This window comes from Diabrotica undecimpunctata, chromosome 7 (assembly GCF_040954645.1).
Source record: "Diabrotica undecimpunctata isolate CICGRU chromosome 7, icDiaUnde3, whole genome shotgun sequence".
Taxonomy (NCBI): domain Eukaryota; kingdom Metazoa; phylum Arthropoda; class Insecta; order Coleoptera; family Chrysomelidae; genus Diabrotica; species Diabrotica undecimpunctata.
Window position 1 is genome coordinate 95,445,777 of NC_092809.1, and position 21,579 is coordinate 95,467,355.

Genomic DNA, 21,579 nt, shown 5'->3' on the forward strand with positions numbered 1-21,579 from the left:
CAGAATGTTTTCGGAATAACTATTCCATCATCAGTGCTATATGGGTGAACATGTTTGAAGCCACTAAATATATGGGTAAAAATCCTTTAAATTTTGTTAGATTAACTTTGAGTTACATTTTTTTAAATTATAAACTATGTTGTTTAAGTTACAAAAGAAATTGATTACATGGCAACGTAAGACTCCACTGGACTTAGATGAAGTATCTGGAGGACTCAGTTGCTATCAGGAAGTCAAATTTTTTAATAAAATTTTTAATAATGTAAAAAAATCATTTATTTTAGAAATTATAAATTAACTTATAATTGTATCTAAATTTCACTAATAATGTCGCTAATAAACACAAGTATTGATGACACAGAAATTATAAATACATCAAAATCAACAACACAAATCTGTTAACTTTTGATTTTAATAATATGCTTAAAATCTTTTTAGAGAAATAACAATCAACAGTTTAGCTATACCTGACACATATTGTTCTCTGGATCCTTCGTCTGGCTATCAATGTCCTGAAGGAATGAAATGTATGAAGCTTGAGGGAGTTTCCCGGTACATTATCGGCTTTAATGGATTTGATGAATTCGGTAAATATTCCCTACTAATAGCTATTATTTTTCTATGTAAAGTCTATTTGGTGAAATTATGGTTATATGTTATGGTTCCTGAATGAGTAAGCAGTTATGTTTATTTGGTCTTATATCATAATATAAGAACAATTAAAAAAAGTGATTATTTGCAGTTGAAGATATAGAAATTTTTATAAACGATCAAAAGTTCTGTATCTGCTTTTGGGATTTACGATACTTTCATGCTCTAATTTGTTATTTTAGTTACCAGCTTCTTTACCGTCTACCAAGCAGCGTCACAAGAAGGATGGGTTTTTATAATGTACAGAGCGATCGATTCATTACCTGGTTGGAGAGCAGTTCTATACTTCAGTACGATGATTTTCTTCCTAGCTTGGTTGGTCAAGAATGTTTTCATAGCTGTTATCACTGAAACTTTTAACGAAATACGGGTTCAATTTCAACAAATGTGGGGTATACGGGGACATATTCAAAACAGCACTGCTTCTCAGGTATTAGTTTAAAAATAGTTATTTCTTTAATATGTGAACTTTTTTGTTACAAGAAAAAATATTGAAAAAAGATTTTACAAGCTGTGGTCTGTAATTATTTGTTTTTGAATTAGATATCAATAGACGGAAGTAATAATACCCAGGCACTCACTACATCATCATTATCATTCTGGCTTCACAAACCTGCGTGGGTCCTAGCCTCCTCAAGAATTTCTCTCATGTCGTTCATATCCATCGCTTTTCTCCACCAAGCCCGTATTCCCATATTTCTCATGTCTTCATCGGTGATGTCAAGGAACCTTGTTCTGGTCACTTACTAAACAAAAACAAATCCCGGCTTCGTAGAGATGGATGGACTTGTGAAACCATACATCTGGGATTCGAGGAGGTCGTGCACAACAGAACAGACCGGGATCCAGGAGTGAACTTCCAACGTCTCGTGCTGCAGAAACAGTCTGCCACAACCCCCAATTTACCAATCATCGCTACACGCTAATATTCAGACATGTGGCGAGGCTGCTGTCGTTTTTGACGTTTGAGAATTACCTCGAAAAAAAAAATGCAAATCCCTTTGTTTCTCTTTTGCGGTTAGCCCGATTGCTTTTCGAGGTAGCGTTATGCGCTTTACTCCCGTTATCCTGTTTATCTTTCTTCGTATATATTTCTTGTGTGCTCGTCTATCATTTTAGTCGACTAGCCTTACCTTAAAACGCTCAAAAAATAACCAGAATAAAACTTAGATTTTGGCGCAGGCGCAGTTGTTAATTATTATCAGCGCATCCACCAAATCGTAGTTTTTGGTTCACAGAGCACATAATTAATTATTCCAAACTTCATCTAGCCTATACATGGACCTAGGCGAAAGTTGAATCTCCGGTGAATGGATCCCTTTCCTGGATCTTTATTAAAAATCATTTTTAGAGTGATATATTAGTTCAGTGTATATCTTCAGCGCATTTTCAGCAATCATTTGTAATACCTTTGTGTTTTGTTAGTTTTTTATTTTAGTTTAAATATATTTATTGACGACGTAGTAGGGAATCCTCCCAGCTGCCGTTATGCACTTGTCTTGCATTGCCTGTATCATTTTTTGTTTGTCTTACATGTTTATCCCAAAGCTACTAATAAAGTCTCATTTTTGTTTTGAATCTGACTTTACTTCTTCTTTCTAGTCCAGCTAACTTGGTCTGGATATTTCATCTTATTTATTGTGCTCTTTATAAGTGAAGTACACGTTAGCCAACTTGTTAAGTACCACTTCTAGATATTTAGCTTCGTTTTACACTTTTATCAATATCGAATATTTCGCCATGATCATTTGGGTTGCTTTATTTTGGATTTATTTCAATTTAATGGTGTGTTGGATGCACCACTCTCCTTACTTATTGAGTCTGCGTCGAGACCCACATACTTTTTATATACAGATCTTCTTCTTTTACTATTAAAGTTATTGGCTATTTTTGAATTTTAATAAGCTTTCTCAACTTTTTTAGATAATGAGTTTATACTACTAAGCACCTCTGTTTTTTTTAAGAAAACTTTTTGATGGTGTTGTTTGAAGGTGTGTTTTGAAACGACTGATTTTTTGCAGTCACCAAGGTGTCAAGTTTTCTTTAGTTATATTGAACCAAAACTAGAAAAAAATGCGTAATCTCTGGAGTGGACAACGGTACTCTTGGATATTTTACCGACATTAGATTTTCTTTATCGTTTTCATTAATTTGAAGAGAAACATTTTTTTTAAATAAACATCCCCTTTAGTTTGCAATCTGTAAATTTTTTAATAGGCAAATGTTAAGAACAGTAACAAAACATTTAGCTAAACTGTCCAGAGTTTCCTTTTACTTTTCTAAGGTTGAGGCAGGGAAACTTAACTACTATACAACATTACACTATAGAATAGTGCTAAGGTTCGAAAATCTGACAGGCAGATCACATACAAGATGCGTTCTTAACCGTCGCTGGACTGGATATCTTATTAAGGGAAGAACCAAAGCGTTGGGGTGATTTTCTATGTTATACTTCTGGGAGAAGTGGGATATTTCTTCTGTGATAGATTTTATTTTAAGATCAAGAGCAATAACACTGTAAGTTACGTACTATCAAATGTTTATGATAATCCTAACTACTCCGGACTGAAATTTTTGTAGGATTTCGATATTGGAGGATCCTGTCCCACACAATTGAATTCCATAGCCCTATATCGGTTTTAGTACGACTTTGTAAATTAGCAATTTGTTGGTAACTGTCAATTGTAATTTACGACTTAACATCCAGTATAATTTCTTAAGGTTTAAGCCAATTGCTTTCTCTTAGCAAATATATGTGCCCTCCAAGTTAATCGTCGGTCCAGATGGATTCCCAGATATTTTGCATCTTCTTTTTGTTACAAGAACTGACCATTTAAGGTCACAGTTGGACAGGCACCTCTTAGTAGGTTGTATGCGACATAGATAGATTTAATTTCATTTGCTTTAATTCCCCGGGTTTTTAGCCAAAAGAAAATAACATGTAGTGAATCTGCAAGAATCGAGAAGCAATGATAGGATCTTGGTGAGATGTCATAACAGTGTTTTAAGTTAGGAGCGGTAGTTACCCGTGATTTCTATATTACCGTGGTTAAATCACCTGTAGTAAATTACTACAACTACGTCCCATCATTACTCTAAATAGCGCTTTATTAATATCTGCTTCAATCTGCTGCAAAGAAATCGTAAAAAAAATAATTTCAGATCATGGCATATAAACGCAGAAAGCATGTACTATTACAAAACATGTCCGCGAAAAATACACTTCTTAAAAATAAATACTAAAATAAAGTTTGTTAATACAGTACACACTTGATACTCCGACGTTTTGCAATCCGACACGCTCACTAGTCCGACGCACCTCCCGTTCAAAGTTGCTGCCATGTATGATTGTATTGAAATCTGTCGCGACATGAATCTCGTTCTTACCGGATGCTTCATTTCGTGTGTTTTCGCGAGCAGTTCGGTTCGATAGGGTGTTTAGATACAGTAATACATAGTGCCAAACTCTTATTTAACTCGTTTAGAAAGTTCAGTTCAATGGCGAGCACAAGTTCAAAACGAAAGCACAAAACGCACTGATTCTAAAAGATAAATGGGATATTATTAAGAGATGCGAGTGTGGTGAAACTCCGACTGCGATATCTAGATTCTATGATATTAGTGATGATACAGTGTACGATATTATGAAAAACAAAGACAAAATCGAAAAATTCATGAAATCTCTAGATAATGATTCTAAGGACAAAAAAAAAACTTAAAATGATTTCCCGATGTTGAAGAATCTCTGCATATCTGCTTTAAGCAGCAATGAGGCAGACAAGCTTTTATTTCAGGTGATATTTAAAAAAATAAAGCTCAGTTTTTTTTGTCAGAAATAAACAGGGGATAAAGGAAACTGATTTCCGTGCTAGTCAAGGTTGGATTGAAAACTTAAAAAACGGTACGGAATACGATTTTTGCCGATGAGTGGAGAGAAGTTGAGTGCAGATGAGTCTGAGATATCTGAATTTATTTAAAATTTGAGCAAAAAGATCACCGAATTAGACCTAATTCCTGAACAACTTTATAACGCTGATGAAACCGGTCTAAATTTGTCATTTGTCACTTCAGACGAAAAAAAAAAGTTTTTGGTAGAAAATTTCAGGAAGAACGTCTCACTCTCATGGTATGCGCGAATGCATCAGGATCCCACAAATTGAAATTGCTAATCGTGGGTAAGTCCAAAAAACCTCATGCCTTCAAGAATGTTGAAAATTGAGAAACTATCATGTGGCTAAGCCTTACCTGGGTAACAAAAGAAGTTTTTCTTGATTGGTATAAGAACAGCTCTGTCTCATAAGTAAAGATGAGCTAAGAAAAAATAAACTGCCAGTGAAAGCCTCCCTCTTGTTAGACAATGCTCCAGGACATCCTGATAAGGATGAATTAAAAATCGAAACTGCCAATGGATATATCGAGGCATTGTACTTACCGAAAAATACTACTGCATGATTCAGCCCATGGATCAAAACGTTAATAAAACTCTCAAGGCACACTACAAGAAACAACTTGTGGATATTGTAAGTCAACAAAATGCTGACATCACTTCAATTTTGAAAAACTTTAACATCAAAGATGCGATTATTGATGCTACGTTTGCCTGTCAGCAACTCAAGTCTAATATACTGATTAAATCGTGGAAGAATATTTGGCCTAACAACCCACTCCTTAAAATAAAAGTTAACAATGAATCCAATGACCAACCTCTGCAAGTTGTACTAGATGCTGCTCTTGAAATTTGCAATGATATGACTAATTCATCAGAATCAAGAGAAGCTTTAAATAATTAAATAAATGACAGAATCTGATGAACACGTGACCCAGGAAGCACAGGATGAAAAATCTTTCACTGTCAACTGTGATGATGCTATATTGGCTGCAAACACTTTGATGCATTGGTGCGAGGAGAGAGCATATGACTTTGCTATGAGTAAAAAAAAGTTTGATGTTAAATAGATGTGAGATATAAAAAAAAGCAATGACAGACTGTCTAAATAAGAAAAAGCAAAAGACAATCAAAGATTTCTTCAAAGTGTGAGCACAGTATGTATTTACATACGTCCATAATGAATCAACGTTAGTTGCTGCATTTTGTTAGTACGTATAATATTTATAAGTTATTATTTACACACTGTATGTACATTAAAATTATTAGCTTCCATATTTAATAAAGATGTTTTAGTTAGTCGAAATGGGTGTTTCATTTGCATATTAATCTGGCTATCATTTTACTCATAAAATTTAAGAATATTGTAGGCTACTACTAGCAAAACGATGCCAACTATATAGTCACCATCGGTAATCTGGACACTTTTGGTAATCCGAGACTCTTTGGTCCCATACCTGTCGGATTATCAACGGACAACTGTATTTAAAATTTTTCCTTTGAAAACGGCTCCTAATCTGACAAATAGTTTAGTTAGTAGTTTAGAAAAAGGTATCTTTCTTTTCATGGCTATAATTCAATAAAATTTATATATTTCTTACATTTTTAGATATTGATTGGTGACGACAGAGGATGGAGACTCGTTACGTTGGACGAAAATAAGCATAGCGGATCAGCGCCGGAGTTTTGTCATAAAATTTTAAGATCTCCCCATTTCCGACTTATAGTGATGTGCGTAATACTAGCAAATGGCATCGTTACAGCCACAATGCGGTTCGAGCACGACGAAAGGCCTAGACATGTCTTTTACGAAAAATATTACTACATAGAACTGGGATTTACAGCTCTCCTGAATTTGGAAACTATTTTTAAAATTTGGTGTTTGGCATGGAGGGGATACTGGAAACATTCCATTCATAAATTCGAGTTGTTGTTGGCTATCGGCACTACGATCCATGTTATTCCAGGCTTTTATATGACCGGTTTTACGTACTTTCAAGTACTACGAGTTGTAAGGCTGATTAAAGCATCGCCATTATTAGAAGACTTCGTTTATAAAATTTTTGGTCCTGGAAAAAAATTGGGAAGTCTAATTATATTTACTATGTGTTTGCTAATAATTTCTTCTAGTATTTCGATGCAGTTATTTTGTTTTCTGGATTTTGCTAAATTTGAAACTTTTGCCGAAGCATTTATGTCTATGTTTCAAATATTGACGCAGGAAGCTTGGGTCGAAGTGATGGATGAAACAATGTTGAGGACGAGATCGATGTTAGCGCCGCTAGTTGCCGTATATTTTATTTTATATCATTTGTTTGTTACGTTGGTAAGTTTTATTATCCTCACTACCCGTTTTTAAAAGAAACGAGCAAGCTAAAATTAAAGCATTTTTTTTAATAAAGTGTTTTTTAGACAAACCAAATAACATAGGCGAACGATGGAAAATTTTTTAAATAAAATTACTTCTATATTATGTATTTTAGTGTGTTGAGTCCGAAAATCATATTAAAATGCTGTATCACCCACCATTTTTTCACAATTTAACATTTAAAATTGCATAATTACATTTTATTTTGTTTAACGAGCTGCGAAATCTGTTAATGAATTGTACAACACTCTTAGTTCCTTTTCCTCCTCATTAACAGCTGTGTACTTTCTTTATTCTAATAAACATAACCTCACTTTTCAGTGTTTGACTCATACGCTTTTAAATATAGCTAGTCGCGGTTGTAAAAACTGTCCAAATACTTTTTGTTACATATGTGGTGATTTTTTTATTAAAAAACATCAGAAAAACTTTACTGACTTTGTAAGAAGAGGTGTATTTTACATATTTTGGTATGAAAATTGGTGACCAAGACAAAGGTTGGGCTCCTTACAATGTATGTTATGTTTGTGTTGAGGATTTAAGGAGATGGTCGAAGATAGAAAAAAAGCTTTCAGTCGAAGATAGAAAAAAAGCTTTCAGATTTGCAGTGCCTATGGTATGGAGAGAGCAAAAAAATCATTCAAATAATCGTTAGTTTTCTACTGTCGATGTTTCTGGATATAACTTCAAAAATAAAAAAGTGATTGTTTATCCTAACCTGCCGGCTGATATCCGTCCTGTAGAGTATGGACCTGAACTATCAGTCCCTGAGTCTCCTCTACGTATTGATGACATTTTAAATACTAGTGAATCAGAATCTGATGAAAGTGGTCCAGGAAGTGATGGTGAATTTCAGCGTCCTTTGGAAGATTTACAACAACAGTTGTTGTTAGGTGACTTAGTAAGAGATTTGGGTTTATCAAAGGAAAAATCAGAATGGCTTGGTAAAAAAGAATTACTTGTCGCCTGATGCATCTATTTACAAATACAGGTACAGAGATCAACAGTTTACTCAGTTTTTTAGACATGAAGGGAAGTTGATTTACTGTCATGATATTGGTGGTCTACTGAATGAGTATGTTATTGAGTATAATAAGGATGATTGGAGGTTTTTTATAGACTCTTCAAAAACAAGTTTAAAAACTGTACTCGTACATAATGGGAACACCTATATTTCACTTCATATTGCTCATTCAGTCCATATGAAAGAGACATATGAAAATCTTAACACAATTCTACAGAAAATCAGCTATTCAGCTCACAATTGGATGATCTGTGGAGATTTAAAAGTTGTTTGTATGCTATTTGCTCGACAAAAGTAATTTACAAAGTTTCCATGTTTTATTTGTGAATGGGACAGTAGAGCAAGGGATAAACACTTCTTCTTCTTAAAGTGCCTATCCGTTCCGGACGTTGGCGATCATCACGGCTATCTTCACTTTGCTTATTGCAGCGCGGAACAGTTCAGTGGTAGTCGTGTTATACCACTTTCGCAAATTTTGAAGCCAGGAAATGCGTCTTCTTCCCGGTCCTCTCTTACCATTTACTTTCCCTTGGAGAATCAGCTGGAGAAGACCGTAACGTTCTTGATTTCTCATTACATGACCTAGATATTCCAACTTTTTAGTTTTGACGGTCATGAGAATTTCACATTCTTTCCCCATTCTACGCAGGACCTCCACATTAGTAACTCTGTCAACCCAGGATATACGTAAGATGCGCCTATAACACCACATTTCGAAAGCTTCGAGCCGATTCATAGATGCAACAGTCAGTGTCAGGATAAACACTGGTCCACAAAACAATGGCCCATAAGAAATGTTTTAACACCTGGCGAGAAGAACATTTTGTACAAAACTTTGGTAGATTCAAAAAATATCCTCCCTTCACCTCTACACATCAAGTTAGGCTTAATTAACAGTTTGTCAAAGTCCTGTCTAAAGATGGGGAATTTTTTAAGTACTTGAGTGGAAAGTTTCCCCATTTATCAGAAGCCAAATTGAAAAAAGGTGTTTTTGTTGGACCAGATATTCGTAAAATGATGTTCGACTCTACCTTTGGAACCAAGATGACTACTAAGGAAAAAGAAGCTTGGAATGCATTCAAAAAAGTTGTAACCCAGTTAGATGATGGATTATTGTTACAGTAAGCCAGTGAATGCTGGGAGTGTCATGTCATGGCGACTACTTAAACAACATGGCTTCGAAACAAATCGTAATATCAATCCATAATTAAATTCACATAGGGCCAACTAACATAGTTAGGACAGTAGTTAATGTTCCCGGTGGGGGTCTAAAACAAATATTTAGTTGAAATATAAAAAAAGAGATTTTTTGGCTTACCTCGTCAAGAGACCACTCAAAATATGAGTCCTTTATGCTGGATATAAAAAAAAAGAAAGAATGAAATGGCGATCATTGGAATTAAAAATCGGAATTACTATGGTCTGTAGTTGGACTATTGGGAGGTAATTTAGATATTTTCGTACTTGGCGGATAGGTGGCGGGATGTACATTAATTTAAATATTTATTAGAAATTATAATTTGAATGAATTATAAAGGGTTAACTTTTGAAACGGTTACAACCTATCGATTTTGGTTTTAAAAGAAATGTTTTAACATGTTTCATGGTTCATAATGTCATTAAATTTCAAGTAAGGTATCGCGTCGTTATAAAGAACATGCAATTATCATTATAATAACTTCCAATTTTAGAATTTCGCCTTAGACTTTTTGAAAAAATATATCTTAAAATTTAAGTTATGTTTCGCTATTTACTTATTATTTGGTTAATTAAACGCTTAAACTGACAAACGAGAGCTTTTCAAGATAAAAAGAAATTGAACAAGACGTTTGTGACTAGATAAAATACTAAGAGTGACATAATGGTTGAACCTCTTATTGAAGTGAGGATTCCAATAATAATACAATATACAAAGTGTTGTATTTAAAAAGCCAAACTGATTAATAATATCAGAAAAATGGTAAATGGAATATTGCAGAATAAGCGTCTCCCGGTTTTTCTACCATTCGGACCATAACAGGTTACTACGATGTTATATCTTTCGTATGCTGTTGTACCGAGTTGAGTTGTGGACTCTCACAGACGGTACCTGTAAGAAAATTTAGGCTTCAGAAATATGGCTGTATCGTAGAATCCTGAAGATATCCTATACCGACGATCTTACTAACCAGGACGTTTTATTAAGAATACAAAACGAAAAAGAGTTGTTAACCACAATAAAAACAGCCAAAATCGAATACCTTGGTCACATCATGAGGAACAGCGAAAGATATGGATTGCTGGAACTAATTTTACTGGAAAAGTAGAAGGAAAACGAGGTCCAGGAAGGCGAAGAATTTCATGGCCAAAAAATCTACGTACGTGGTTCAACACAACATCCGAAGCGGATAGGTACTACAAGAAGAAGAATTTAAGAGATAATTTGGTAGGTAATAATTGGTGATAATTTTCAGACTTTTGGTCCACCCGGTACATATACTATATATTATGACCTTTAAATTAAAGTTGTTCAATTTTGTGGATATTACAGCTTACAGTAATACTCCATTCGTCTGATCCCAGTTCCAACTGTTTAGTAAATTTAGTAATTATTTTTGATACGTTTATTAAATCGACTGAACTGCATCAATTAAAACAAAAGTTAGTTTTGAGGTTTTATAGTAATTTATAGATCATTATTTATAAATGGAAAGTATTTAATGAAAATTAATAAATATACACTTCCATTATTCATGATTATTCTTCTGTTTTCAATGAAAGAATTCTGCAACAGTAAGTTTATTTGGTTTAGTACATAGACGTATGGGCTAGTGATAGTGAGAGAAATTTTTATGTTGTATGTTTCCGACAATGAATCAGTCAAAATATTACCAAGCTGAGCGAATGTACTACAAGCACAGTACCAAAATTGTAGAAAGTGACTCATCTTTTCAATGTAGACCTTTGCGGGTGTGAGGGAAAAGCAAATCAACGAGTCGTAGGCGTGCAGTTATTATTAAAAAAATAATCAGGATTTTAGAACGAATTGATTGTCATAAAAATTATTTTATAGTTGCTTTAGATAAAGAAAACTAGTCCTTGTTTAATATATTTTTTGAGAAAAGCCCTTAATCCGTTTAAATTAATAAATTTATAACTGATTCAAGGATTAAATTCAATTCCTATTGTCAAATAAGATTTAATGTCATGGGAGAGACATCGTCTAGTAACTTTTAGCACAGGTAAAACTAAAACTTAAGTACTTAAACAATTATTGGTACGAAACAGTACTAGTAATAAATGGGTCACCTTAACTGAATATTTATTTCCATAAAATATACAAAATATGTTCAAATAAAAACTAACATTATACATAATTTAATCTGAGTCATCTTTAGTTTCATCATATCTTCGCCTAGATCCACAACTACTGGTTCCATGGTAATTTCAATGAAGTTATCAAGGTTCCACATATTCTGCCCTTCTTTCACTAAATGCTCGATACATTTTATTCACGACTGTAAGATCACATTGGTGAAGCCACTATTAAGCAGATTTTTTACATAATTGAATTTGAAAGTAACATTATTTCTTGTTACTTCATTATTATTTGAGCACACATACGTTCTATCGGGTTTAACTCACAATGGTATGGCGGCAATCGAACTACAATTACGCCTCGTTCTCGCGCCATTTCATATACTGCATATTTATTATATTATCTTAATGACACTGTGCTAAGTTTAGTAACTCGATTTTCCAAATTTTTTCATCAAATTTAATATGCTTTTTAGTAAGGCAATCCGCAATCTCAGTTTTTTCCATTTAGTGGTTAATAGCTGTTCTACACGCCGGTAGTGATATGGAGCGTTATCCATAACAATAACAGATCCTAGTTCGATTTTTAATAAAATATCTGAAACCCATTTTTCATAATATCTGCATCCATTTCCTCATGGTAATCTCCAGTCTTTTTAGAAACAAATGCATTTAAACTTCCTTCAACAAATCCTGATTCGCTACCAATACAGCTAATAATATGACGTTTTCCCTTTCCTGATGGGGCTTTTAAACCTGTCGACAAACCAGTTAGGAAAGCTTGTCGTTTGCTGTTTACATTTAAATCCTGCCATATATGTGTCACAGTGTGTCCTTCATTTACCCATATTTCATTTGTATATGTTTTTCCCATGTCTTCGAAATTCTGTTATTTGATTTAGATATTTTCTGCGCCATAAAATAATTTCTTATTTTTCAATAGGGGTATTATTCTTCTTTCTCTTGAAATACCTTTAAAGTTCATTTCACGTAAAGTACGTAACAAAACACGTATTGATATTTTTGGAATATTTTCATTAGATTGAACAGAAGAAGCATTTTTTTTATAGTTGATAATTTCTTTTTAAAATAAAATTCATGTACTGCACGACGAATGACCTGTTTGTTTCTATCATCCAATTATATTTGTTTCCTTTCCCTTGTCTCAGCCTCCAAAGTATTATTATTGTTTGTTTCATCGTCCATTTTAATTACTCTGTACACACTAGCTTCGGAAACTTTTGTCAAAATACTACATAATGTAACTACATCTCTTATATTCATATTTTGTTCTCTAGTTTGTCCTCATTTCCGATCATAGTTTTTTCTTCGTGTGTTAAATTGTAAAGTTTCTTTTTGATACACGGTTAACTATACCACTGTCAGTCATATTTATTAGTTGTCACCAAATTGAATTAAACTAAATTACTCACAATTCACAAAAAGTAAACGTAAAAGTTCCTTCACTAGTAATAATACTACAAACAATTCTGATCTTTGCTTTATGAAACCCCTGTCAATGCGTTTATGAAACCGACTTACAGATAAAAGACAATAAAATCGCTACTCGAACAATGGCGTTGTTGGCAGTTACATTGCCGTAATTTGCGATGATGTTGTTGATCGCAGACATTATCTACCGTTAGAGAAAGATATTAACTACTAACATTTTAGATAACTCCAAGTTGAATAATGCCCGCTGACAACGATACATTTTTCTTAGAACCCAAATCTTTGCCAAAACATTTGAACGGTAAAAATAGATTAGTCAAATTATTGAAATTGATTTCATATAAAATGGCATTTCTTCTATCTCAACGCATATTCTTTGAACAGTCAGAAAAAGAAGGTTTTTGTCAATTTTTAAGAAATTAAACAGAAAAAAATATTTTTTTAAAGGGTAAACGTCCAATTTTACTGACCGACAAAAAATAATTAAAACATGAGTCACTTTCTACAATTGTGATATTTGATTTTATTTGGTACTATACTTGCTCTGTTTTATAGTAATATAACAGAAGATCATACGAGCTTTAAAGAGAATTATAGTAGTTTTAAAGAGTAGCACTCAATTTGAGTATTTTTAGAGTAGAGTGCTTGTACTAACATTTCATATATTAGTACAAGCTATAATCTTTTTATATTAATAAATTTATGTTTGGGATACATGTTAAAAAACACAAAAAAAAAAGGAAACTGTTTAAAATGTAAAACTCTTGTTCAATATTTTCACTGTTGCACAAACATTTTAACTTGCTTTTTTCTCAAAATTTATTGAGGGTAACAACATGTTGAAATATTGTTTTATTTTAGATCGTGTTAAGTTTGTTCGTAGCAGTTATCTTAGATAATTTGGAACTGGATGAAGATATTAAGAAATTGAAACAGTTGAAATACAGAGAACAAAGTGCAGAAATTAAGGAAACATTACCCTTTCGTTTAAGAATATTTGAAAAGTTTCCTGATAGTCCTTTAATGGTAACTCTACACAAAGTACCTTCTGACTTCAATCTACCTAAGGTAAATTTAATTCCCACTCACTATTGATTTGTAATAAGTAATAATTATCGTTTATATTATAGGGTTTTATATTTTAATACAATGGCGTGGGACGAGCTAGAATAACTTTGTATAATTGCAGTCATTGTTCTTCTTATCTATAAGAAGTTCTTATCTGTGTTTTTTTAAATGCCTATTCGTTTCGAAGGATGATCTTTATAGCAATTATTATCTTATTGACGGCTGCACAAAATATACTCACTCTCGATCTATAAAAAAATACACGCAGATTTTTAAGTTACAAAATTATATCTTCTAGGTCTTTGTCTATCGGTTATCTTTTCTTGTAATAATAATTGAAGCAGACCACATCTTTCATTATTTCTCATAATATGACTGAGATAATTACTATTTAAATGGGAATAAGCCACAATTAAAGGTTAAAGTAAGTTTATTGGCATTTCAATTTCCACTTCGGAAATCGTGGAAATTGAAACGTCAATAAACGTACTTTAACCTTTAATTGTGACTTATTCTCATTAAAATAGTAATTACTTTAAAATGCAACAAGAAAATAGCTTCAGAACAATATGACTGAGATTCCAAATTTGATGTTTTTCTTCTTAATAATATTTCTTTTCTTTACTAGTCTTATCAGCACATCTTATTTTTGACGATAACCATCCAAGGTATTTTGACGATGCGAACAAACTTACGAGATATTTCGGGACATTTCGATGACGTCTAGAAGATTCCAGTTTTTTTATTTCTATTTCTTTTTTGTCAAAGGACTTTTTCTATATGAAATCTCAGGGACCGACTGAAGCCAACCAAACTACTAGAACTCTGCTCTTTTATGCAGAACGATGTACGGGCCCTCCCAGTATCGTTGAAGTTTCACCAAGACCAGACGGAATAACCAACAAGCTTCTATAACACGGACGAGAAAGTATAACAAATATATAGTATATGCAAAAACTAGTATTGCACTGCAAAATACCAGACGCATGAAGAAACAGCATAATGATACCAATGTTCAAAAAAGGAGATAAAGAAGACCCCAACAATTATAGATGTATAAATCTACTGAACACCGCACTTAAGCTTACCACAAAATTACTAACCATCAAAATCAATAAACTAATAACTTTATCAGATGAACAACAAGGATTCACATCCGGAAGATCCTGCGTAGACTCCGTATTTGTACTAAGACAAATCACAAAAATGGCCATCGAGTACAATAAACCAGCATATCTATATTTTATAGACCTGACAAAGGCTTTTGATCGCATCCAAGTCGAAGACGTCTTACACCTACTGTATAAAAGAAACATACCAGTCAATATTCTACAAATCATCGAAAACATCTACTTCCATAATCGAATACAGGCAAAGATAAATGGAAAACTAACACAGTGTATACCAGTACAAAGCGGAGTCAGACTGGGTGACTCTTTAATATAATAATGGGCGAAATAATACAAGCCGTACGTAAAGGTCATGGTTACAGAATGGGGAACAAGGAAATCCAAATATTATGTTATGCAGACGACGCCGCATTAATTGCCGAGACAGAAGACGAGCTCCAAAGATTAACACACATCTTCAATACAATAGCCAAGAAATGCAATATTATAATATCAGCAGAAAAAACCAAATGTATGACAACATCTAAATACCCACTATGATGTAAAATCGAAGCAAGATTTAGATATCTGGGAATAGATATAACTAGTTACGGAGATGTTGAAGAAGAAGTACGACAACAAAGCTTAAAAGCAAGTAGAGCGGCGGGATCTCTTAATAAAACAATCTGGAAGAACAAACAACTAAGACAAGACACAAAAACAAGAATCTATAACTAACTTTCGACCGTTCCGATTGATTGCGGATGGATAAGTGTAGTACGAATTTTCTTAATACCCAAGATTTTCATTAATTTTTGCCATAATTATAATTCAAAATTGCGTCCTTCTGCTACTATAGCTGCTTTTTGATTCGGAAGGAGTGCAATTTCAGGCCATTTTGAAAATTAGTCATTGCCACCATTAAGTACTTAATTCCTCTCTCTGTCATAGGAAGTAGGCATAGAATATTTAATGCAATTTATTCAAAAGGCTCCGCTAAAAGATATTGTGCCATTTTACCTCAACTTCTTGTTCTAGGTCTTTTTCTACCGTTATATAACTCGCATTTTTTATACCGATCAAGATTTGAGAAATTCATATTTAAAGCTAAATTATAAGAAATATTCACTATTTCTAAGAGAGGCGTATTATGTAGGACATATTATTGTTTCAGTAGAAGAAAATAATACTAATCCAGAGAAGATTCCAGTTATTAAAGATTAACCTAAGCCAGAAAATAAAAATTAAAATAATAGTTTTCTTGGACACCGGAATGTCGAAAAATCATCGTAGGGGAATCTACAATTTGCATTCCACAACTTGTCGAACTACCACGGCAAATATACTTTGCGAATTAGTTTCTAGTACTCGAAAATGAGTAAATAAATAAAGCAGAAAGATGATTAAGATTTAATTTCAATGTAGGTCTCCTGCCATCCGCTTATACGTATTTCGACCTTATTAGGTCTCCTCAGAGCGACTTATCCAGAAGCAGAGCTGTGGATTTTTGTTGGATTGTGACGCATCTCAGCGCGATATTGGCGCCGTATTATCATAAGAACAGAAAAGCGAAGAAAAAGTTTTTTATATTTTAGTAAAGCAATAGGAAAGACTGCAAAGAATTATTGCGTCACCAGAAAAGGTCTCTCATAAAGAATATTATAGAATAAATCTTAGGGAACTGTCATAACAGTAATATTAAATTCTTTACTTTTAGTACATTTACAAATAATATCGTGAGTTACCATTTTCTTGAATTGTTTTTCTTAGGTAAGGGAAAGTTTCATGAGACAATTTGTTTATGAAACTGAAGATGACGAAAATTCTGAGGGAGGAATTAAAAAATTGTGCGAAGAAGTATTCGACACCAAGGTTATATACAGGAAACAAAAACCGTTAAAAATTTTGAATAACTTGACCAAAGTGAGAACTGTTAATTTGAAGCTCAAAAAAACAGCAGTGGCTCAAATCGTAAAGTAAGTTCTAGTTTCTATTTTTAACTAAAATTTTTGTGTCAATTTTAAATTCAATTTATTAGATAATTTTTTTATGATAATACATTAATATTTAATCATGTTTAATTATTTTATACAACTATACCATGTGAAATTTGAATAATAGCACTAAATCTTACTGAGAGCTTTGTTTATTAAAAAATCCGAGTTAAGTCTCTGCATCGGACAGCAGCACACCAACTTTTCCAGCTCCTCTAAACTTTTTTTTAGATATTTAGCCAGCTAGTAGGCTTGGACTACATATATAATTTTCAGTCTGATCAATACTGAGTCAAAAGTACCCACCACAAATAAGACATCAATGCGCGCCTCATTGAATCAGGCTGATTCTCAGTCCGGTTACGGAGCTCTTCGAGCGGAGGTATATTGTAAGTCTAGGGAATTTCAAGTACCTATGATTATATGCTTCGTTGGCTACCAAAAGGCATTTGATTGTGTAAGCTGGATAAATCTGTGGTTCATTTTAATAGAAATGGGCACACCAATGCACCTGGTGACACTTATTAAAAATCTGTACCAGTCCAATACAGCAACAGTAGGACTAGATCAGAAGTTCTCAAACCAATTCAAGACTAAGAGAGGTGTTAGACAAGGATGCATGTTGTTGCCTGACTTATTCAACATATATGGTGAAAATGTCATGAGGATGGCTTTAGATGGATGAGCGGGTGGAGTAACAGTGGCTGGTAGGAAAATCTCCAATTTAAGATTTGCTGATGACACTTCACTTATAGCAGAAAATGAGCAAGAAATGTTTAATCTCCTGCGACGAGTTGAGTACGAAAGCAATAAAGTTGGTCTGAAAATCAATAAAGTCAAGACAAAAATAATGGTGGACGACAGATTCCACACTATTCAACTGACTAACATGTTACAGGAATAGCAGATGGTGGACAGTTTTGTCTATCTCGTGTCTAGTATAACTAACGATGGTAACTGTGAAGCAGAAGTTCGGAGACGTATTCGTATGACAAAAAATGCGATAAGTCGCCTAACTAAAGTTTGGAAAGACAGATCTATCTCTCAAAATATCAAGATGAGACTAGCGAATGCTCTTGTATTTTCAATATTTCTATACGGGGCAGAAACTTGGACTCTTCTCGCAAAAAATTGATGCCTTTGAGATATGGTGCTGGAAAAGAATGTTGCTCATACTTTGGACAGCTCATAGGGCAAACGTTTCCATTCTAAACCAACCCGAAATTAAAAAAAGGCTGTCCATAATATGTCTGCAACGTATTCTGCAATTTTTAGGTCACGTGGTTCGCAGAGGTGACGATAGTTTGGAGAGATTAATTGTTTCTGGAAACGTTCCGGGGAGAAGATCAAGAGGGCGATCACCAACTAGATGGTTCGACCAAATTAAGAATTCAGCTGGAAACTCATTCTGCGAACCTTTCAGAAGATAGAGACCAATAGAGAAAAATTGTTAGGAATATTGGAAGAAATTACTATCCTCATTAATTGGGAAACGACAAGAGAGAGGTCGATACAGCTCGTAACGCTGCGAATTGAACGAAGCATACTACAAGAAAAAAGGAGCAGGTCACCTAGTCCGGTTGAAAGATACTTCAAGTGTATTGTATAGGGGTAGGATGCTTTCCAACATACGGCACTGAACAGAGTTCTCCCTTAACCCAGAATATCTATAATAACGGTCTTCTAATAAACATTCTGTCGCTTCGAAAATACATCGCACAAAGTGCCGCCGTCCCAGTGGCAACCAACCTCAAACTTCACATACAGAATCACAGTTTAAGCCCCAGTTCGGATCAGAATTGGTATTACAATATGACAACAGCAATACATAGTTAGACATGACAACGATAATATTTCCAAAAGCTCACGCCCCTCGTGTGTGTCCATTAATATAAATGGTCAAAATGTCCAATCCATTGAAGAGTGCAGGAACGTAATAGAAACTAATAACCGGACAATTATTCGGCTTCTGACAAACTGACTGGACAAAATCGAATATAATTATAATTTCGAATTATTTCTAATTCCCTGTGTCCGATTGTTCTTTATCGACGATGATAAAATAAAATGTTGAAGTCGTGCAATAAAATATAGTTTTATTGACAGTTACTGAATTATTACACTATTTGTTGAGGTGAAAATGTATTATAGACTGCGCCCCAAACTAGTCCCAAAGCTATATTTATAATCTAACTAAAATGTAACGATTCATCAAATAAGTGTATTGCACTCTACATAGAATAAAAACCTTTGGTTTCTATTATTAGACAATCTATAGTATGCAGGAAGTTGAACAAACTATAATTAAGCTACTAATCGATATGTTTCACAATTATACACGGTGAAACTATACAAATTCAGGAAATTAAGATTAATGTGAGATTATAAATTAATGGATTAATTTGTGATTGAATACTGACAATCATCATGAATATATTTATCATCAATCACACCCCCAAAAAATTTTCCAACCAACGAAAATTTTGCAGAATCTTCAAAAATCAGAATCTTCTTGAATCAAATCTAAAGAAGATAGAAGTCAAATCAGCCGACGAACGAGCCATCCTATGTACTCCCTGAAACTAACTAATAAGCAATAATACCCAAAAAACTTTTAAATCACACATCTAAGCTAGATCGCCCTTTCCAGTAACTCAACCCTCCTTCTTAAACACAAATATACCACTCAATCAGGCAATAGTTAGGCAACCTACTCCTACAGCCCACATCACTATTCTTCTTCTTCTTTCTCTTTGTAAGCAATTCTGCTTGTTCATTGGCGGATTAATCCCTCTATGGAAGGTTGTCACTCCATCTTTTGCGCGGTCGTCCGATACTTTTTCTGCCGATTGGTGACTTATCTCTTGCTATTTTAACGACACGGGTCTCCTCCATTCTGCTTATGTGGTTATTAAATTATTTTTTTCTATATTGCGTCCATTCATTTTTCAGTGTATGTTACATTTTCTTCTAATGTCTTCTCTTCTCTTTCGATATCTCAGCGTATTTTCTGTAATTCTTCTCAGTACTCTCATCTATGCAGTTTCCAGTAGTCTTTGCGTTGTGGCTGTGTCGGGTCTTGTTTCTGAGGTATATTGATCTTACACTGGCTTTATAAATTCTTGACTTCATCTCAGTATTAATGTGTCTGTTTCGCCATATAGTGTTATTAAAGCATCCTGCCAGTCTATTTGCCTTTTGTACTTGATCTCTCACTTCTTTGTCTAGGTCTCCATAGCTAGACAGTGTAATTCCCAGGTATTTTATTTCCATTACTTGTTCAATACTGATGCCATCAAGTTCTATTTTATATCTGGTTGGTTATTTGCTGACTACTAATGTTTTAGTTTTCTGAGATGAGATTGTCATATTAAATTCTTTTGCTCTTATGTTAAATCTGTGGTCCAGTCTTTGCAGACTATCTTCATCTTGGGCTATCAATATTGCGTCGTCTGCGTAACAGAGTATTTTTATTTCTTGGTTTCCCCTTTCTGTATCCTCTTCCTTTGTTAACGCTTTTGATGATTTCATCTATATCAAATTGAAGAACATGGGGCTTAATGAATCCCCTTGTCTTATTCCGCTGCATATTTCTATAGGTTCTGAAAGTTGTTAATATATTCTGACTTACATTTTGTTGTTTTGGTAGATGTTTTCGATAGTTTTTATATTTAGGGGACTTTCTCTATTATATACAAGATGGATTACATCTTTGAGTTTTACTCTGTCAAACGCTTTCTTTAGGTCAATCAGACACAGAAATGATTAGCACTTGTATAATTTTAGTTGTAAGTTTTAGTGTTATTTTAGTGTAACAAGTTTGTAGTTTTGTTCTCTGTACCTCTGTAGTGTAACCTTGCTGTTTTTTATCTCCTTTTTTTTAATAGTAGAATTAGTTCGCTCATTCTCCATTCTTCCGGTATTTTATTGTGTTTTATAATTTTATTAATTAATCTTGTTAATTTTTCTGTCATTGCTGCTCCACAATATTTCAGTAATTCGTTTGGTATTTTACTGCTGTATTATTATTTGCTGTAGGCATTATTTACCTGCTGCTTTTCTGTTCTTTAGGTTTTCAAGTATTTTTTGAACTTCGTGTACATTTATATTAAGTTCTTCATTTGTGGTAATTTCTGGTGTTTCCGGTTCTAGCGTCGTTTGTTCTTCCTCTGCATAGAGCTTTTTTAGGTAGTCAATCCACGTATCCTTTTCTATGTGTTTTGGTTTTATTAGTTCATTTACCTCCGTTATTTGACCTCTTATGAAGCGCCATATTTCCGTTTGCGGATCATAAAAATCATGTTCCATTTCTTTCAAAAAGCGTTCCCAGTGATCAATTTTTATTTTTCTTACAAGTGCATGTGTTTCGTTTCTGATTTTCTTGTAATTATGATATGTCTCTTGTGTTTTGGTCGACATTTAGTGTCTTTTCTTTACATTTTTCCTTCACTTATGTACAAAACCATGGAGTTCTTTGCCTTAGGAACGATTTATTTTTATTTATATTTCTTTCACCATGAACTTTCTTAGCCGAGGCTAACATATTAGACTTAATTTTTGCCCAGCTTTCTTCGACTCTATTACTTTCTGTGATATGTGTTTCTGGTTGCTTCGGTTTTTTTTTTTTTTTTTGAATAGATGTCTTGAGGAGTCATCCCTTAAGCTTTCGACTTTTATCTTTGTGGTGTATTCTGTTGTTTTGTTATCACATATATGTGTTTTCATTTGGA

The 21,579-nt window shown here is 33.7% G+C and overlaps 1 protein-coding gene across 5 annotated transcripts in view; it reads left to right on the forward strand.

Moving 5' to 3' along the window:
- The window catches only part of na (sodium leak channel non-selective protein na), a 99,998-nt gene that overhangs the window by 21,278 nt on the left and 57,141 nt on the right, over positions 1 to 21,579 (forward strand). For all 5 annotated transcript variants that reach the window (XM_072537786.1, XM_072537787.1, XM_072537788.1 and 2 more), the window contains 5 exons: positions 439 to 587; positions 834 to 1,081; positions 6,147 to 6,863; positions 13,540 to 13,746; positions 16,626 to 16,831. In XM_072537786.1, coding sequence (XP_072393887.1) covers positions 439 to 587; positions 834 to 1,081; positions 6,147 to 6,863; positions 13,540 to 13,746; positions 16,626 to 16,831 — 1,527 coding nt within the window. The remainder of the gene's footprint in view (positions 1 to 438; positions 588 to 833; positions 1,082 to 6,146; positions 6,864 to 13,539; positions 13,747 to 16,625; positions 16,832 to 21,579) is intronic.